General features: G+C 36.8%; 1 protein-coding gene across 5 annotated transcripts in view; it reads right to left on the bottom strand.

Moving 5' to 3' along the window:
• UTRN (utrophin) overlaps positions 1 to 20,710 on the bottom strand; it is a 329,881-nt gene that overhangs the window by 80,489 nt on the left and 228,682 nt on the right. For all 5 annotated transcript variants that reach the window (XM_056488825.1, XM_056488823.1, XM_056488826.1 and 2 more), the window contains one exon: positions 3,750 to 3,879. In XM_056488825.1, the coding sequence (XP_056344800.1) occupies positions 3,750 to 3,879 (130 nt within the window). The remainder of the gene's footprint in view (positions 1 to 3,749; positions 3,880 to 20,710) is intronic.

Genomic DNA, 20,710 nt, shown 5'->3' with positions numbered 1-20,710 from the left:
TAGCAAAGTTTTGTCATCAGTTCATAGAACCTTAGGGACATAAAATATGAAATCTGCTTTCCTTCTTTCTGATGGTCTGTAACCTTATAGTACATGGATTTAAGAAGCCAGCTGTAATCTATGCCATAGAAAATTATAATTAACATTTTTAGATCAAAATTTTCTCCTATACTGTGGACAAGTGGCAAAAAAATGCTAAAAACATGAGTATTTTCAATTTCTTTAACCTGTCCATCCATGAAATTCAGCAGCTGGCCTGCTGGCTTATCAATCAGCTCCACTCAGATGCTGAGGTAGCTCAAATACAGGAAGATTGTGAAGCTTGGTTTTTTTGTGATGGGGCTTGTCTACAGAAACATGGCAAAACAAAAGCAGAAGACAGATGGGAGATACAATTAACTAAGAAAGTAGTTTTCATGAAGATAGAGAACTCTGTCTGAATGTGCCAGTATTCTCTGGTACAATAGAAGTACAACACAAGAAACATAAGGTGAAGATGGGAAAGAACCTGAATCTACCTTCTTGTAATATGTGGGAAACTAACAAGACCATTACAGACAATGAAGGGTTATCATAAGGCATCCTGTAACAAATGTTCTCTTTGGATGGAACAATAAATGCATACATGCAAAAGTCCTTCATCCAGGTGTCAGGCAAGTTCAAAACTGATTCTTATCATTTTTCTCCTAAATCTATCTCATTCCTTTCCCTTGCAACAATACCCTTCCTGATATGAAATGACCTATGGTGAAGGAGAAAATAATTGAAAAAAAATAGATTAAAAATAATAATTTTTAAAAATAAATTAAATTGAGAGGTTGAAGAAAATAGAAAACAATTTTACAACCTTTATCATCTTCAGATTAGCTAACCATTCTCCCATAATGAGCACCTCCTTTATACAAGGTAAGAAATAAACTCAAAAAACTGATTTCCCATTAATGCAAGTTTAAGTTAGTAAAACAGTTTCGCTATTTCTATTATAGAACCAGCCAAAGCAATGCTCAAATCAAGACAGTACAGTGTTGACTGTTTGTCAATATTTTTAGAAAACAGACTGTCATCTTAGAATCCATAACCACACTCCATCTTTATCAACATGAAATGGACTTCACTGAAGTTAGCAAGTTAAATTTAATCAACTACAGAGAACACTAATGACCAAGAGGATGACAGAAAATAAAAAAAAAATTAACGTCTTAAAAGCAAACTAAAGCCCACACCCTTCATTGAAAATGGTTAATCTGAAGAAAAAAAATGTGTGTGTCTGGCTGTCTTCTAGTTCGGAGATTAAGATTTCTGGAGATTAGTAGCATCAGTTGTCAGAAAAAATTTACTAGACTTGCTCCTAAGTGAAAATTAACAGCTTATTATATATATATGAGCTCAGACAGAATGATGTAAAGATGGCTTTGGGCCTGAAGGTCTATTAATCTGCAGAAAGTGCAGGCCTGTTGTGCACAGGGTGTAAGTGCCCACTGCTGGCAGTGGGAGCTCCACAGAGGTCTCAGGGAGAAGAGGCTGGGGCTGCCCTGTGCCAGGGGCAGCAGACCCTAGTCAGCTCACCATGGGGCACACCTGAGGCCCTCAGCCACACTGGTGGCACCTCAGGGAAAGTGTATTTAAGAAACAGAAAACACCAGAGAGGAGGAGGGAACCAATAGCAAAAACAGCAAAGGGAACACCAAAGACAGAGGAGGAGCAACAACCCCATGGTAAGGCAGATATTCCCCATGGAGATAGCACACAGAGGAAAGGTGTGAGAGGAAGCAAGAAACTATTAGGTGAACCACGGACTCACCACCTTCCCACCCTCTCATGTCACTGATTGCCCCTCTGAGCATGACTGGTGTCACAAGAAGTAGAGGCATGGCTTTAATGGTTGTGAGTTTTTTTCTGACTATGAACCAACTTAGTATTTAATTATTTCTTGGCAAATAGTTTGTTTTCCCCAAAGCTAAACCTATTTGGTCCACAACAGTAGTTTGTATGGAATCTGCATCTGTGATCCATCTGATGCCCATCCTGACCCATGAGCTTTCTCACTCACATCCTTCCCATGTCCTGCCTCTATCCCACTGCAGTGGAAGACATAAGTGGACGGGTGGGAGTTTGGCTGGTAGTCAAGACTAACCCATCACATGCTCAAAAAAGAAAGTCCATGGAAGTACTGAGTGTGAAGAAAGAGGAAAAGAAGCTCAGTGCACATGTATGAGGCTTCTCAGTCTGATTGGTTTTCAAATATGATGACTAGACCAGAGACATGCACATGTCATTTGTGGATCATGGCTATTATTACTATGCAGTTTACCATGGTCATCAAATTCCCTGTTATACTGTTCTAAGTGACATTGGTATAGGCCAAAATAATAATTTTCACCATAATAGACTGGATAACAAGAATTTATGATGCATCTTATCATCTGAAGTTTGCTCTTGCAGTTTGCATCCCATCAATCAACACTGACTAGATCATTGTTATCAAATCCTGTTAGAAAATGAACACTGGTGAGGTTTTATGTACTGGCATTGTTTGTGCTGAGAGGTTCTATGTTTTTGAGAAGAGAACCCTCAATTTCTAACTTCTGTATGAAAGAATGAACAAATACAAATTTGCTTGTGGTTTAGATTAACTGAAACATTAGAGATGCTATATAGCAAATGTGTTTGAGAGTAAAGAGAAACTGAATATTTTCAGGAGTCAAGAGTTCAAAGCAGAAGTAAAGCTAAGGTACCAGCAGCACTAATCAATGAGATAAATGGTTCACTTGCTTCAACCACCAGCTATTCAAACTTCATCACAAAGTTGAACTAGGGAATATGAAACCACTTAAAAATTTGCACAGAAATAATACAAAATATGGATCCAGGAAAGATTAGTTGTTTCCACTGAACAAACTTAAGAAGTCTGCAATGTAGATGTATAAGATGATGTATGCAAAGAAAAAAAACTAACTCCTGATAAAGCAGATATGCTGTAATTTTGTAAATTATTCAGAATAGTAAATAGGTCACATCTTACAGCAATTGACAGTTTTGCAAAAGCAGATTATTAAATTTTCTGAGGACAGTTCTGGTGTAACTAAACATAGGACTTCATAATGCTGTAGCTTATACCAGAGATATAAGAATTTACTTACAGAGATAATTTCCTATTTTGTGGTAGTGGGGGAGTAGAGAAAAAAAAATTACCTTCTTGTAGATCTCTGATATTTAGAGTAATGTCTCAACAAATACCATGCAAAAAGTTTCTAGGATAGCTGTGGTTCCATTCCTCAGCAATGATTCACCTAATATTCATATCTTTAGGATTCTGTAATTACTGCCTTCCTAAAGGTGATTTGTTTCACTTCCAATGAGATACACCACTAAACATGCCTATTTCTATTTGTGGAGTAAAGCTTTGCAATAGACATATGGATGTTTGAATGAGAATCCTTGAAGTACTGTTCTGACTACATTTAGATGTGTGTGCTGTGTTAAGAAAAAAGAACAGAACTATCACTAGGTGTTTTGAATCAAAAATTGGAAAAGGCAGAAGAGATGTTTCTACTTTTTCCATTAAAATGTAAATATTTGCAAAGCAGTGAAGTAATCCTTGAGATTAAACATTGAAATAAAAATCATCAGGATGCCACTCAGAAAATTCTGAGGTCTGAGCAAGTAACTGGGATAGAAAGTATGTACTAGAGACATGTAAGTCCTTTCTCTCTTTTTTTGACCCTCCCCAGAAGTGAGCATTTTCTAACCTGTTTTTGAATGCAAGCTCCTCCTTGGCTCCTCAGGCCCCTCAATTGGTTGGTCAGCAAGGAAAACTCGTGCCTGGTCCACAGCGTTGAGAATGGTTTGCTCCTTATCCTTCAGTTCACGTCTCAGTGCCTTTTGGGGAAGGGAAAGAAGAATGCATTTGCAACTTGACCTTGTGAACAATATTGTTTTCTCTGTTCTCATCTCTCCAACCAGACCTGGCTAGTGAGTAACAGCCAACGTTATTCAGACTGCAAGATAAAATGCAAATTTTACAAAACAGAAGCAGTAAGAAATTGAGGCTGGAAGGGTACAGTTGGAAATATTTCTAGAATTGCTTTTCTCCCCTCCATATAAATTTCCAAAAATATTTCCAAACCATACAAGAAAAGGGAGGCTATGTCACATTTTGAGTATGCTAAGAAATTCCAGCAGTTAGAAACAATCTAGAGATGGATCTCTTTTACTCTGTCTCTTCTGTTTACCCTCACATAGTGTGTTCCATCAATTTCCCCTGACCCTCAATAAAACTTCAATCAAGTTTGACCTAAGAGACCTTGGATTTAATTCTCCAACATCCTTGCCATTGAAGTTGTTCAAATTGAGTTTGACAACACAGATTTTAAAAGTTTGGCCCATACAGCTCATCAGCTGTAAGTCATCCATGGCAATCCTTATCAATATTTTTGATAGAGAACTCTCTTGAAATAAACCATAAATTAAATAAAACCAGCATGAAATAAACCATACACTGGAATAATACTACTAAAATCAATTAGCAGTAGAGCACCTTGAGCAAGTCACAGACTTCCTAGATTATGTTTTGTTTTTTTCTTATGCCACAGGTGCAAAAGTAATGTACTCAGACTTGCATAACTTTTTCTTAGCAATATTCATATTTCTCTGTGTGCATGTGCCAGTAAACAAGAAAAGCAATGAGAGTACACAATGCAAGGATAACCAACTATACCAATAATATTATTTCTTATGCCAGCAAACCTCTCTGCAATAGAGCAAAAAAAGAAACCCACTTATGAATCTTACCTTGAATGGACAAAATAAAGATCTCATTGGAAAAATCACATCTAAAGGAACACTACAGAGTAAAAATAAGTCATAAAAAGCCCAGCAAGAACATAAAACCTGCAATCCTGAATTGGATTATTTTAGAGGTTTTATAAAATAAGAAGTGCAATCATATACTTTGGTGGTTTACTTAGTTTTTCAAGAGATACCCCTCCAGTGGTTACTCAGAATAGATGTGCCTCCTTCAGCAGATACCACTCCATTCTCCTTGTGTCATTAAGAAATAAAACAGTTACATATAGCATTTGTAAGCTTTGGGTGGAGCATAGGTTTTAGTAGAGGGAGAATTCCCCTCCTGTTGCTGGCCATGCTTTTCAGGGAGAAAATTGATACTAGAGTTTTGGTATATATTAAATAGGTAAAGGTATGGCAAAAGAAACTAAACTTGAGAAGCATGTCAAAACTTGTCATTGAAAATTGTCCAATAATAAGCTAAACACATGGATGCAATGTTTTTTGAGTCCTGTTAAGCATGCAGATATATAAATATATGAATATAAAATGAAAAAATGAACAGTGAGAACAGAGATAACACATTTATTTCACCTACACTATGCTTTTTTTATATTTATAAAACCACAGTAATATATTAAATCTATACTGGTCATAGAAAAAAGGAGCTGGATACAACCTGGGCAGTAATCCATACCACTGTATTTCATACAACAATTATAAATTGCAAAATTACTGTACAGTTTAGGCAATAGTTTAAAATGAAAGCTTCACTTCCCTCAGTAATCTGACCGGTGACAGACTATTAAATCCAACATCTCTGGTTTACAGAGTCTGTTGCATTTGCAAATCCATTATTACGTCCTACATAAACCAGGACATTCAAGAGTTCAATACTAATTTTAGACATTCTTGATTCTTATAAAAGAGGGGGAAAAAGTCCTTAAAACCTAAAATCTGGTGTGCTGATGCAGTGTCAGTACAAACTGTTTTCATATCTGACCTTAAACAATACTAGCCAAAAACACTTTTGAAAAACCTCCTTCGAAAAAAGTCTTCCACTGGTAGATGGACGTGTGCTTACAAAACTACACTCTTGAAATATTTTGTGCAGCATGAAACAAAGCAATAACTACAAACAGCACTGCATCATTCACTTTGCAGGTATAAGGTCTTAAGTTAGCCAACTACAGTGGGGTAACCCAGGACTCCACAAACACAATCCTCCTCTCAGGGAAGAGAACGAAAGTGCCTCCATGATTTTCAACCATGAGCCAGTGATTTACTCTCTATTTTGATTTGTTCCTCTTTCAGTGACTGTGAAACATATGTCACTCCCTTTGTAACTCTGGAAATGCAGATAGACCATTTGCTCTGTTACACCAAGATAATTGAACCCATCTGCCCTCTCTTCATTAAAGACACATCTGATTTCTAACATAAAACCCAACTCTTCTTGTAAGCTAAGATTTTTAAGGGAAGCTGCCTAAACCAGAGCATTACAAAATTTCTGTTGGGAATGCTTTGCAGCTGAAGCCTTTTCCACTCTTGAAAAATTTAAAAACTACAGAACTTTCATAATTGTGATTTTTACACTGTTTAGTGTATCCTGGAAGCACCTATTTCTTTCAGCTGCACCTTAAAATTGTTTTTTGAGCATAGTAAGTGGACTTCTAAACTTATTCACTGTTAATTTGCAGTCTCTTTTTCTCTTTTGAATTGTACAGGCTTGTACAGACTAATTCAAAGAGCAGATCTGCTCAATAGTTCCAACAGATGAAGGCAAAGCTAATTTCAAAGAAAACACTTGGGATGTTTCTTAAAAACAGAACATATTTAAATCAGGTCTCATTATGCACTCTTTCAAGGAAGTAAAGATGCATGTTATTGTAACTCATATCAGTTCAGCACACTGTAGCCTTATGTGCCAATCAGCAGCTCCTGTAGCATTTAATTACTTATTCATCTTTATTCTGCACCCGGTGCTTGAAAAACTGTTACTCTTATACACTAAAATGAAAAGGAAAAAAATAATCTGTGGCATTTAATACGATGGGAAGAATAAGCAGGATGACTGAGCAAACTCAGAGTGAGATGAGGAATTGTTCATAAAGATCATACAGAGATAAAGGTTGTGACTGAGTCTCTGCCAGCTGTCTCCATCACTAAATAATGAACTAGAAAGAAAATAAGCATAGTATGTTTAAAAGCTGTTCCTTCCTGTCAGATACTATTTAATGGAACATGTACATATAAAATTTCACAAGTGTTTTGGTCTCTGTACACATCTCTCTGTAGAAGTCAATTTTATGTGTCTACCCCTTCTGATAAAATAGTCAAATAAATATCAATATTTAACTTGAGATTGTGCAGCCCACCACGCATTTACCTTTTACTACTTCATACAAAATCTGTGGCAACAGAAATAATGAAGGAGAAAAATGGTGTCTAATATACAACCATTAATACCTAGAGATACAAAGACACATGTAGCACATGGGACTTAAAAGACAAGACCAAATCCTACATGTTCTGATAAATCAGTGACAAACAGTGACCAACATCAGAATAGGGAAAGGAAATATGAGTGTGAGGGGAAAAAAAAGAAAAAAAAAGGAAGCTGTTTGCCTTCATAATAAATACATATTGAGTATTTTAGATTTATTTTCTTAGTAGAGGAATTTTTCCTGTGAGGAATTTTATTATAAGGAAGAGTAACTGACTTCCTTCTGAACTTGTTACAGCTCCAAAACAGTAAGGCTCTTTCCTCCATTTTCATCTAACAGCATTTTAAAATCAGGGAAAGATGTTTTGAAGCCTGATTGGAAAAGCCACACCTAAAATAACCTTGCAAAGACTTTGAAAGGCCTCCTTTGTGCGCTAGAGAAGAATCCAGTACTACAGCACGAAAGCAGAAGTAAGCTTCATTGCCACGCAGATTGCATAAAAAAATTAAAAATCTATTCTTAAAGATCACAGGGCTATGCTTTTTCTTAAACTATTTTTTTTTTTACAGTTAATTTTCAAAGAAAGAATTTCTTTAGTCTTTTCTGAAGCAAGAACTGCAAGTCCTGCATTCCCTAGAGATGCTACAGGATCTAAATCCAGCTAGAGACGAAGGGAGACACTGCTTAATTGAGCAAAGGTTACAAAAAATGAGGCATGAGGCATAATGATGTTCATTAATATGTCTTCCAGCACCAATAATCTTACATAACTTGATTTCCTATTTCCACTGAAATGAGACTTTGTGTTTCTAGGTCAATGATAACCAAGACTTGGTTGCCCAGTGAATTTTGGAAGCTCAAAAGAACATAGTCTTCAGGGACTAGAAAACATGGATTTTTTTTGCACATGGAAAATATTATTGTCAAAAACCCTTTTCTAAAAATATATAACTATTTTCTTAACAAAAGCAAAAAGACAGGCTTCAATGTGCTAATGTGAATTGTCTACGAAATCAACTACTGAAATCCCCAGAAATATAACCTCACTGGCCAGTGCAACCCTTTTGTAATGGGTTTGCTACACAGTGCATATCCACTGAACTTGCAGCGTTGGCTCTTTTTCTCTTCTTCAAGAGAGCAAGTTTTATATTCAATCCTTACTAAGCATTTCACTCTACCATGAGTACTACGAAAGTATCATATAAACAACAGAACAAAATCTGATAGAATATGCCTATTTTGCTCATCCAGCAAGTTTTTAATATAAGTGAGCACATTTTGGTTTAAATCCATTGTAATATGACAGCTAAAAAAGGGTATGAGAATAATTAAACTTGCATAAATGACACAAAAGCAGTAGATTGAAACAGGCTTAGTTTAAAATGCTATGCATAGGAAAAAATGTTTTTAATAGAGCATTTAGAAAAAAATCTGTTTAACATACCTAATCAGAATTTAATACAATAATTCATACAGATTGTACCCCAGAGACAGCAGTAATGCCTGAATCAGTGTGGAGACTGAAATAGGAAGAGAGAGGGAAGTTGTTGCAGCTTTCTACTCTTTGTGTGGTAAAGGAAATGTATTTACTTTTACACAACAGGAATAATCACACTGCTAGCAGTGGAACCAATTTTCAAATGCCAAACTGCCAGTAAAAACACATTCAGTTTTACATCAAAAGGACTACAGTGTGCTTTTGGTGAAGGAAAACTTATCTCACCTAACCCTACTACGAAAGCACGACAGCTATGTGATATCAACAACCTTGGAGGACTTGACCTCTTTTTATTTCTGTTTTTATTTACTTTATAGTAAACAAGCAGTGTCATCACAGGCATCTTCATACATCTCTGATTAACAGAAGGCAGGAAGAGAACTAACCCTCTCCACTTGCTCTGTTTTTCTTTTGCTTTTCACCCCAGACACAGCTCCTGGCTCCTATCCGGAACAGGATAACTACTTATATGTAACTTAGGGACAAACCAGAACCTTTAATCTAAAGTAAATGAGAACTGGGGTCCAGATATGGGTGACTGACAGTAAGAAATCAGCAAAGAAAAAGTAACATTTTAAATTGCCAGGTTTTAAAAAACCCTGAAAAACCTCATAAGAAAAGATCACTGTACAAGTAAAGTATTGCACTGAGTCTATTTCAAAGACATTTTAAAAGATTGCATCCTCTAAAAAGCAACCTTAAAGACAAGGCAATACACCATCAAAAATAAGGATTCTTCCATTTCAGATGAAACTGCTTTGTAAAGATGTCTGCAGAACAGAAGTTACATTTCTTCCACATTCTTCAAAGTTATACCTCCTTTGAAGAAGCAAAGGAAATTTGTGTCCTCAATGCTAACTCTAATTAGCTTCAAACTGTGTAACTGTGCTCTGCACAGCGTATAACTGGGTAGCTTTGGATAACAGTTAATACTCAATTACAAAAAACCCAAGAAATGAATTTATGGTGGAAATACTGTCAGAGCATCAAATTCCATCTTTTCTTTATGGGTAGCAACTGGTTTAACTTCTGCTTTTTATGTCAGAAAATCCTCACAGAAGAAGGGGGAGGGATAAAGAATACACAAAAAAAGCACTATTCTGTTTATGCATCCAAAACATGTACTGCCTGCTGCCTGACACAAGACACAGAAAACATCTGCTGCTTATTAAATGGTTTATTACTTAATTGAGCAAGAGCCCTCAAATATCCTGTTAGCACTGCTTATTTCCCTGCACCCTCAGCAGTAAGCATCTATCTCTTCAACATAAGAGAGACACATTCCTCTTTGCTGGCAACAGACTGTCATGGGTCTGCTTAGGCTGTGTGATTGCTGGGCACTGATGAACTGCCATTCGTTTCTTGCTTCAAACTGAAATGGTGCCACCATTAACAAGTTGGGTGATGCACTGTTGTAAAGAGTAGTTAGCCTCTGGTCATCTTTTGCTTATTTTGTGTGATTAAGATTCCTCTGCATTTCTTAAAAAAAACACCAATGAAATGAGTCAAATATGTTTGGCATCACAAGCTACTTCAGTGTTAAATGGCACCTACCATATTAATGCAGAAGTCTTGAGAAAGTCTTCTAGTTATTACAGCTCAAACTCAATACAGTTAAGAGAAACTCATATATGAGTTGTATGCATATATGAGAGATATGCAGCAATATGAATTCATTCAATAAAGATAGGATGCACTTTGTGAGCATGCCCACATCTCATGAGAGTTTTCCTCTAGGTCAGCCTCCTTAGTGCAAGAGTACATCAGCATTCTTGACAATGAATTGTGATCACCAAGAAAAACAGTGAATATACTTTCACGTACAAATGTAGCATCACATATAAATTATAAGTTACCAGATCACTGCAAAAAGTCTCAAGAGAGCATCTCCTGTATGACAATTATGTAAGGGGAGGAATATTCCCTTTAGAGGAGGAGAAAGCACAGCAAGAGAGCCCAGCTGAATATTGAAGCAGAAAAAATGCTAGGGACCAGCTGTAATTTGAGGCCAGCTCTAGTGTTCCTCTCCTGTATGCATGCATGCATACATGAGAGAGGATTGCTACTGGAAATCCTTCCAGCAGCAGATACCCTGTCAACATTAATTACTCCTCTTTCTTAGCAACAGTCACTTTGGTTTCTCTTTGGAAGCAAATGGTCCAGACAGACAACTGAACAATCATCAAACAGTCAACAAACTGTCTTCCTCACCACAGTCTACTTCAATCTCCCTCATAGCTTTTTGCTCTCAACTCTTCCACCATGGCTTCCCATTTTCAAAACTATCTAAAATGTCACAGTTTGTTGCTGTGACATGACAGATTATGCTGGATCTCTGCTTGGGTGACTTCTCCAAAACTTCCTGTCTCTGGATTGTGTGCTAGTATATCCAACATCTGCTCAGTAGAGAAAGATTACTGTAAAACCATTACTGAAAAAAAATAAGTAGTGTCTGGAAGAGGAAATACTCAACCTCAGACAATTTTCCAGGCATTTATGAGAGAGTCATGAGGAAGGAATGCCCTAAGGGCAACATGACTTTCCCTTCTGCTTAAGTCACTTCTTTCAGCTCATTCTAGTTGCCATCAGAAGTTAGAGGAACATGAAAACATAGAACTTGGCATCTATGCCATATCTGTAAAAGCCAATGGCATTTAAGAAGAAGAAGAAGAAGAAAATAAAAAGGCAAAAAAAGGCAAAGCCCAAGTGTAATACTTCATATATTCAATGGCACAGCAGCAATGAAGCAGATATTATGACATAGCTGTGGTGGGGTTGGATTTTTTTTTTTTTGGGGGGTGCGGGGGATGCGTTTGTTTCAAGTAGCAGAGAAGTTCCCCTCATCATTAGCCACACAGAATATAAATAAAAAAGAGATTTCTGCTGGGATTTTAAGCCCCTTGTCAAACAGGACACACCCAAACTTGTCCAAACACGCAATAGTGTGTGTTGTTTTATTAGCTCCATTTATGCCTCTGCAAAAGGAACTTGCCCAACACAACAGCCTTGCTCAGTCTGTGCATTTTCAAATAGATGATCTAACAATATCTCATAAAAAGAAGAGAAAATCAAGCTGGACCTGTGTACACATATTAATACAAAACACTGAGCAAACCCACCTGTCAGTGTTTTCCAAATAGTGTTCCATCACATGGTTATAGGGTTGTGCCCTTCTCCTTTCCAACAGTTTGCTATTTGATTTTAACAATCTGCTTGGGGTTTTATCAGAAAAAGTAGAAAAAGATTGAAATTAAAATAATCCAGGCAAAGTTCTGCAAAATATCCACAGACAATAAAGACAAAACTTTGCCTTATTTTTACCCACTGTAAGTTCTTTTAATAGCCGTTCACATAAACCATATTGCTTGATTAAAAATAATTCGATAAGAATGACTGCAAACCTGGAAAAAAAACAAAAGGTCCCACTGAAACTTAATGCAAAAGCTGTCATAAACCATTTTTTTGGGATGACTACAAAACAGCTTTCTGTCTATGAGAAAAAAGGCTTTAATATAACTGACAGTGATTAGAGGTCAAATTAGAGAAAGATACCAGGATTTAAAAGAATACTTCTGTGAAGCAGGGCTGTTTAACTCAGCTCCACAATACTTTCCAACATAGGATGGACACATCAGGGAGATCAGAAGGCAGACTTATTTCTCATGTTCACTCACTTCATTTCCTTTCTCTGCTTCATATTTCCGTATGACAAGCATTTTTATTTGTAGCTCTCCAAGGAAAGATTTGTAAAATTTTACATATAGTAGAACCAACATGTATTAAACAGGATTTCTTTTTCTTTAGAAACAGAGTTTGAAACCACAAACAATTTCTCATTAAGAAAACAAACAAAAGAAAACAAAACCAAAACCATAGAGTCACATTGTTATTTTTGGTCTTCAATACTTAGAAACAAGCTCTATGCCATGGCAGAATTACCTAATAATGGTACAGAGAAAACTAAAAGCAATAAGTAAAATACTGAAGGTATAAACAATAACATTAAGAACACTAAGAACACAGGGAATGTCTCAAAACCAAAAACTAGAATTTGTTTTAGTGACTGGATGCCAAAGAATACTTCAACACATCTGCAACAACTTCCCAGAAATGTAAATTATCAACTTAAAGCCATTTAAAAAAAGGTGAAAACATGCAAATGCAGCAAGACACCCACATATGGCTCTCTTTCCCCAGAAACTTTAGTGAAAACTGCATACCATAAACACAGATTTTCTTAAAAAGTAAAGGAATTTCAGTTATTTCTTGTATTTAGTTCATTTATACTGTATTTAGCAATAGGGTGCACTAGCTTCAGTGCTTTTAACTCTGAAGTAATTGCTTTCTCAGAAATCTCTTCACATTCTTCTACAAGTATAACCAAAATGCAGTAAGCATGCTTACTAGTGACTTTTTAGGTCACATACATCATCTTGGTACCCGTTGTTTTTCCAGAACAGCATTAATAATGTGATTCACATCTGACCTGTGTCTGTTTAGTTTTCTCTCTAGCAATAAAAATACCTTTGTTTTTACACCACCATGGGGTTTTGTTTGTTTATTTGTTTTATATGCTGTGCATACCACTAGCCATTCCTTCAAGGATCTAGCATTAAGACAATAACTTTTTCCTTCTCTTCCAGTGTTGCTGCACCAGCACCATGTAAAGCATAAGTAGGAAGATACAGGTGAAAAAAGGATTTGAGAAACTGCAGTCCAGCACCTCTGCTCACAGGACTAAGAATCTTGTAGCAGCCAGAAATGTCAGAAGGCATTATCTGCATGATCATACAGAATAAGACAAGATCATCAGAAAATGATCGCAAATGAGGCTGACCTATTGAAAATGACTAATTTCAACCAAGCATGACTGCTTTGTAGCAGTCTGTGTTTTAGTCAAAGCCTGGGGACTTGTTTCTACATCAAGGGCTGAGGCTCCTGAAAGCATCTCTACCCAGCATGATGGCAGGTGCTGACCACAGCACTGATGCCATCAACATCAAGCATTGCTCAGTGTATCTCTGCCACAAAACCTGAGATTGAAAAATCACATGCACAGGATAAAATTATCAGATACCATTGAAGTTTGCCCAACATACTCTTCTCCCCGCTTTATTTATTTGATGATAAAAATGTTTTCACAATTAGTCTTCCCTCTCCTATCAGAATTTTGTTTTGTTGGAGGGTTTATTCCCTGGCTTGAACCTTATCCCTTCAAGGTAGTGAATGCTTACATAAATTTCTAGCCTCTCTTCTGAGGCAAATCCATCACTCAAAAAGAAGATGGAACCACAAAAGAGAAAATGTAAAAATAGCTGTTATTTAAAAAATAGAAAGAAACAAGAAAGACTTCATATCAGATTGATTCCAAGGTAAATAAACGTAGACTGTATAAAATCTAGAACAAGGTGAAAAGACATTTTAGACCACCTGCAGTCATATATAACTGAAAAATTATGTATTTGTTCCAGTAATTTTTTTAAAACTCTCATTTACTATTCTCTCTTCTATTACTGCTAATATTAAATTCTTGCTGACCTGTTACACTGACTTAATGAAAAATATACTAATAAAAGTAATGACTGGATTCAATCATTCAAGCCTCTATTGGTACTGAAAATTTTAATTTAGACCCAAGTAAATCACAGTTATAAAGTATGCATTTTTAAATGATTGTTAATAAAATGATAAGCATAATCCTTTTATTAATCACAATATTTTACCTTATATTTTAAAAATTCTTCAAGCATGTAAGTTGCAAACCTGCTGTTTCAGAGGAGAGGAAATCTGTGGGTTTTTTCAAAAATCTATTTTATTATCTATATTAGGACTTTCAGACTAAAAATTCCTTAGTAACATGGACAGAAAATTCAGTCCAACTTCAAACAAAAATGAAAATAAATGTATCAGAACATTTTAATGATTTACAGCTTTGGTTTACTCTCTCTTAAGCTTCTAAATATTGTTTGCAAACACAAAATTGCTGACAGCAATATTATAAAACTGACTAGGAAATGTCATAAGCATATTGAGTTATACCATTAAACATTGGCATAGAGATTTTTTTCTCTCCATTTACACATTCATTTAACAAGAAAGGTCTACAAGATTAAACTCCTATCATAAAATACATAAATTACCATTAGCATCAGCTATTAAGTTCCTTAAGAACATATTTGAAATGTTCTCTCTCACCACAGGTTCCCATGGCTGGAAGTTCAGAAGGACTATTCAGCTTCCCATATCCCCTCAAAATCTGTCCTGCAGGATATAGGGATAACCAACAGCCACCACCTAACAGCCCAGTCATGTGTCAGTATTAGCATGGCATCTCAGACTATCAAAAACTAGAGTTAAGGCTGATCTTCACTCACTGCAGAACCAGAAAAGGCTGCTCATGTCACAGAAGCTAATGCATTTGTATTGTCTGTTTGGCAGAGTGGGCTACACAGTTTCACATCCAGTTGATAGACAGTGCTTGAAACCACTTCAGGACACAGTAGCTTCACTACTACTAGCACTGACATAATGCTACATTATCCTTAAGGAACAAGATAGAAACGACCCTCAAGAAAGGTTTTATACAGGATGCTTTTAAAGTGTCCCTCACACATTACAGGGGAATAAATTATAAAATGACCAACCAAGCATATAAAATAAATCAGTAGTAGTAAATGTGCAAGGACAACATTGCACTCCTTCCAGAAAGAGGTGCCTAAAGAACCACCCCAAAACCATGACACAAACCAAAAGAAACCCAACCCCCACAACCAACAGCCACTTTGTCGAGCAAATATTTTCTATCTTAATTACAGCGTGCCCGTAAAATTCAGTAATCTACTCATTAAAACAAACTAATCTCAGTAACTCTAAGGAATGACTGCAGACAGCTGCAGACCTACCAGGCACAGCACTACAGGGTACACTAAGTCTTCTGATGCGGACAACTACTGATGATACTTTAAATGACACAAGGAATCATGTCATCGGCCTCACAAGATGAGCATTCAGGCTCCAAATCTGATTAAAAAAAAAACCAAACCAACCCATCTTTTCCCCAAAACAGCTAACCTTGGATGAATCAGTAAGTGTTAAGGTCCTCTAGCAGCTCAAGGTATAGAAGTGGGAACCCTAGATCCAGTATAAAGCCTGTCTGAAGCACAGCACTGAATTCACTTTGCAGGAGACACATGTTAGCAAAAGCATAACATCCAGAAGCTTCCCCGAAAGGAAAGATTCAAATCTTTAAGCATCATTTTAGGTTTAGCACCTTTTGGCATCCAAAGTTTAAAGACCAAAACTTCAGAGAAGAAAACTGCTTCTAGTAACATTCCTAGCAATTTCCCAGCCCCACAGACTAACCACCCTGGGGGAGAGAAATTCACTGAAACCTAGGTCAGAAGATACTGATGTGTGGTAACTGTCTAGGAACAACTACTAACTATGTTAAGAGCTCTTGGAAAGAAAACAAAACAGAACAAAATACTTCCTGTGAGATTACCTTGCCCATTAAACCAATATCTACCCTTGCATTCTAAAATGCAACAAAACAAAAATAAGAAAGCTAAAAGAAAAGTGTAAGAAAAAGCAGAATCCCATCCCCTCCCCTATTTTGTACATACATTTTGAAACCTAGCCTTCAATCTCTAGAATCTGCATGAAAACAGGAGTGGGTGGCTGCCATGGAAACACAATTTTTCCAATTTATCTTCCTAGGGTGGATTACTGACTGTAATAACAAGGGATTGAGGATCCTTGAATCCTCCTCCTCCAGTTCAAGAGTTAACTGGAATAAATATTCCTCTTCCCTAAAGATTCTGCCTGCAGCATCAAGAAGCAGGATCTAGATTAAGATGTTCTTAACAGAAAACAAAAAAGATTCTTCACTGGTCCCTGTCTGCAAATGCAGTAAGTTTCAGGAGGATTTTAAACTGGTAACAGCCTCTCTCTTACTGCATATTTAAGAAGTGCATCATAAACTAATGCTTCTGTTCAGTTTCTCCAAAACAGTGATGCATAAGGGACTCTGCCTACTGAGAACACAAGATGAAAGAAAACTTTCTAGTGTTTGCACAAAATTCATATGGAAAAGTATCAGTTATATAAAAAGGTTCTTAAGATTAGCATCAATCCCTGCAAGCTCCAGTCCACACCTCGAGTGACAAGTGAACAGCCCGGTTAAATAAAGTTTCTTCTTAGTGGTCCAGTCTATCAAAACAGATCACAGAGAAATCAAGGAAACCTGAGCTGGTGTTACTGAATACACAGAAAGAACCTGAGATTGGTGTCAAAATGAGAAAGGCATGAGTAGGACAAATAGTTTTCATCTTTAACACAGGCTATGAAAGCATCTGAAAAAAATATGGCAGTGGACCCTGTATTATTGTGGCTCTCTAGCAGCACTCCCCAGTTGAAAAAACAGATTCACTGTGACTGTGCCAGTGTTTTTTCCTGGCTCTCTGCCTTTGGAAAAACAGACCTCAGCAAAAAACAATATTTGCATTCAGAGAAATGTCCTGTTTCATTTCCTTACACCAGCCCATCTCTGGGATCCAGCAAGGCAGCTCATCTGTTGACATATCGTCCTTAGGCTTCTAGTGATACCCAGCATTTTTAAATGCAATTGAAACACCAATTGATCTTAAAAAAAATTAAAAAATAAAAAAATAAAAAAGCATGCACAAATTGAAATCCATGAGCACTTTTCTGGGCAGTTACAGCTTAGGAAAAAAGGTCTCGGGAGTTTCATTGCCGGGTCCCTGAAATAATTTGCTTAATATGCCACAGAAACTAAAAAAAAATGGCCAATAAAATATTGGGCATCCCTTGAAATTACAAAACAAAAAGGCGCTGTTGTACTACAGTATCAAACACTGCATTGATGCACCTTCGTCCTAAGTATCACATGCAATAGGAGTTACTTTAGTTCCCTAAGGATATAGCAGAGTCTGAAGAACACAGCAAGATGAACAAGACAGGTAGCTAAGAGGATAGAGTGGCTGTCTTATGGGTGGAGATGAAAAATCAGTCACTAACACACTTGTGCTCCATCAGCATCCCTGGCTGTGCTCATGGCTCTCCCCTGAAGGTCAGGCCACAGCCAGTCACAGCACTGCAGACCAACACACAGGAGTGAAACAGATGTCTGGTACATTCCAGAACATCAAGATGTTACAAGATGTCATTAGTTGCAGATGGGCTACTGCTAACAGTGATGTAAACTAGAGTGGTCTTTTGTGAGGTGAAATAAAAAGATAGTACAGAAATAGGCACTCAACTCATCACAGCCTTTTAAGGACAAAGAGAAAGGCTGATAGCTGGGCTGCTTCTGCAATGTAAGCCTGATTTATGACAAGCATTCTCCTCCACAGCAATGTCAGAACGACCTCTTCGGTATTTGAGGCTATCTAAAAACCTTCCTTTATTCAGTGGTTTGAAAAAGACCCAGTGAGGTCCTAAAAATTTATATGGGAGTCTTTGATTAAAACAAATGAGACTGGCTCCTCAGGAAAAAGCAGCATGAACTGTATGCACCAAAATGATATTATTGAAAAGGCAACCCCACCAAAATGTTTCATTTATTGTACTGGAAAAGTGTTTATGAATTGTTTTTTCCCCACAGTAAGACAACATGCTTTACTCTGCATTAGTGACAGAGTATTTTTTTCTTTCATTATCCAAGTTATTTATTATTTTAAGTACTGATCCGTTGCACTTTTCCTGACTTATCGCAAGACAGCCACACTTCTGGGAACAAGATGAAATACAGCCAGGAGAAACAATTGTTTTTGTCAAAGTTAAAAATACACTGCACTGGCATCCTAATTTAACATTCTTTGTGCCAGGCTTTTGTTTACACATCATTCTTCTGGAGAAAAAGCCCAGGAGAGTGGTGACACACCTGAATCATTCATGTAACACAGAAATCATTTTAAGTAAATCCTTATTGAGCAATGGATTTAAGTCTGTCTACTTGAGAACCCCCATTTAACTTCAGGCATTAACTACACTCTTCCTCTCCTGTAACAAAATATTCTCACCCACAATTTCCACTTCTTCCTCCTAAACACACCACAAAGAAAAGTCTCAGTTAAAGATTAATGAGTTGTACTGTCTTTGAACAGTACAAATTTTCAGTGTAGTACAATAGCAGATTTTTTCACCAATAATCAACATTCAGGACTCTCAAATATGCAAAATTTCAAGAGTTCTTAAAAAACTCTTATCCCTTACATGTTTACGTAAGGAGCTCTCATACACCTCAGCAATGCTGATTGAATATTGGAAGGCTATTCCTCCTCTTGACAGAGCATGTAGGTTTTGAACCCACATCCTGATTTTAAAGAGCCCCTTCAGAGCAGCATGGTACAAATTGCTCAAGCTCCTGCTTCCATCACATCCCTGTCCATCAGACCAAGTTGCAGCTCTTCCTCCAAGCAAGAGCCTGTATTGATTTTCCACTTCCAACCATGGACCACATAATTCTTCCTTTCTTACCCCCTCATAGCTCACACTGTAGTGAAAATTAATGTTTTAGCAACCACCCATTAACTGACCAACCAATTTAACTGACCACCTCTAAGCAGCAGAGATTTTGTGTGCTTTGTGTCTTATGTGATGAGTAATAAATAAAGTTGTTTCTAGACTATAATTAAGAGCATGGCATAAAGAAGCACAAATACTTAAATGCTTCTCTTTTCATTCTTAGATTTAGTAATTCCTAATGTGGGAGCAGATTTTAATACAGAAAATATCCCAGAAAAAGAATCTAGAATAATTAAGTAGGAATTAATTTAAGAATAAACTCATTGCCCAAAATCAGACAGGCAAACAAAGAGTGAAGAAAAGTTTAAGGCTAGAAATAGATTTCTTTTCTCACAGGCTTTTCCCACTGTTAAAGAGAATAACAGAATTACAGGCACCCTGAAGGGATAACAACACATAGAAAGTAGTTTCCAGTTGGCTATGCTAACACTTCTGATTAAATGAAAACAGCTAAGTAAAACAGACTGAAATACTACAACTTTCATTATTTGCTTACTTTAACAAAACAAGCCTGAAACATGAAATACACAGACAGCAACTCCAAAAATTTTGAAGAGTACCTGAAATATTAATGACCTATCCATAGACATAAAATTATCAATCAAACATTCACAGGTCCTTAGCCAATTCATTCTGAGCTCAAATGAAGCTAAGTTAAGCATCTCTTTGATCCAAGACGCATGCATTATTTAGCATTAGCTAGACATTTGTTCATTTATGCAGACACATGCCAACAGGATTTATGCAAAAGGGTACCCATTTCTGCTTAATTTGAAATGTCCTGGTTCTCTCTCTGGAATCCAAACCACAGTGATTTATAGCTTTTAGGGAGTCTTTGTATTTTAGCAAAATCACACTTTGAAAAAGCTACAGGCAGAAACTCTTCCAGTGGAAAAGTGAGATATATAAATGTTTCAGTCCATCTCCAAAGAACAAGCTGTCAGCATCTGTGCTGGCTCCTCTTGTACACACGTGTGACTCTAGGTACTTCCACATGCACAAAACCAGCCCACTGATTTTCCACAGTATTTTTTCAGATTTTCTTTTGTGGCATACTAAAATATGCACATAGGGGTGGAATTTCAAGGGGTAGAGGCTGGGAGGAAAACAGGCTTGGGGTGGTGTTTTTGGTTTTTTGGTTTTGGTGAGTTGGTGTGGGGTTTTGTTCCTGGTCTATGCAGCTGATCAAAATTTGCATAATACACATTAAAATCCTAAATAAATATTTATAAGGAAGACTGGTAAAGAACAGAATGAAAGTGAAACATGCTAAGAACTAGCAACAGTGAGAAACTGAAATAATGAAAAAAACCTGGCAATAAACTCTGAAAACATAAATGCCTTCAGTTTCTTTTCCCTATAAACCATTCCCTGTGTCTCACACTTCTGGAGTGTGAATGTAGACTCAGCTATAGGCACATTCCATATGAACAAC

Source organism: Oenanthe melanoleuca, chromosome 3, assembly GCF_029582105.1.
Source record: "Oenanthe melanoleuca isolate GR-GAL-2019-014 chromosome 3, OMel1.0, whole genome shotgun sequence".
Classification (NCBI taxonomy): domain Eukaryota; kingdom Metazoa; phylum Chordata; class Aves; order Passeriformes; family Muscicapidae; genus Oenanthe; species Oenanthe melanoleuca.
The sequence above is the reverse complement of the archived record's forward strand: the minus strand, read 5'-3'. Positions and strand labels throughout refer to the sequence as shown.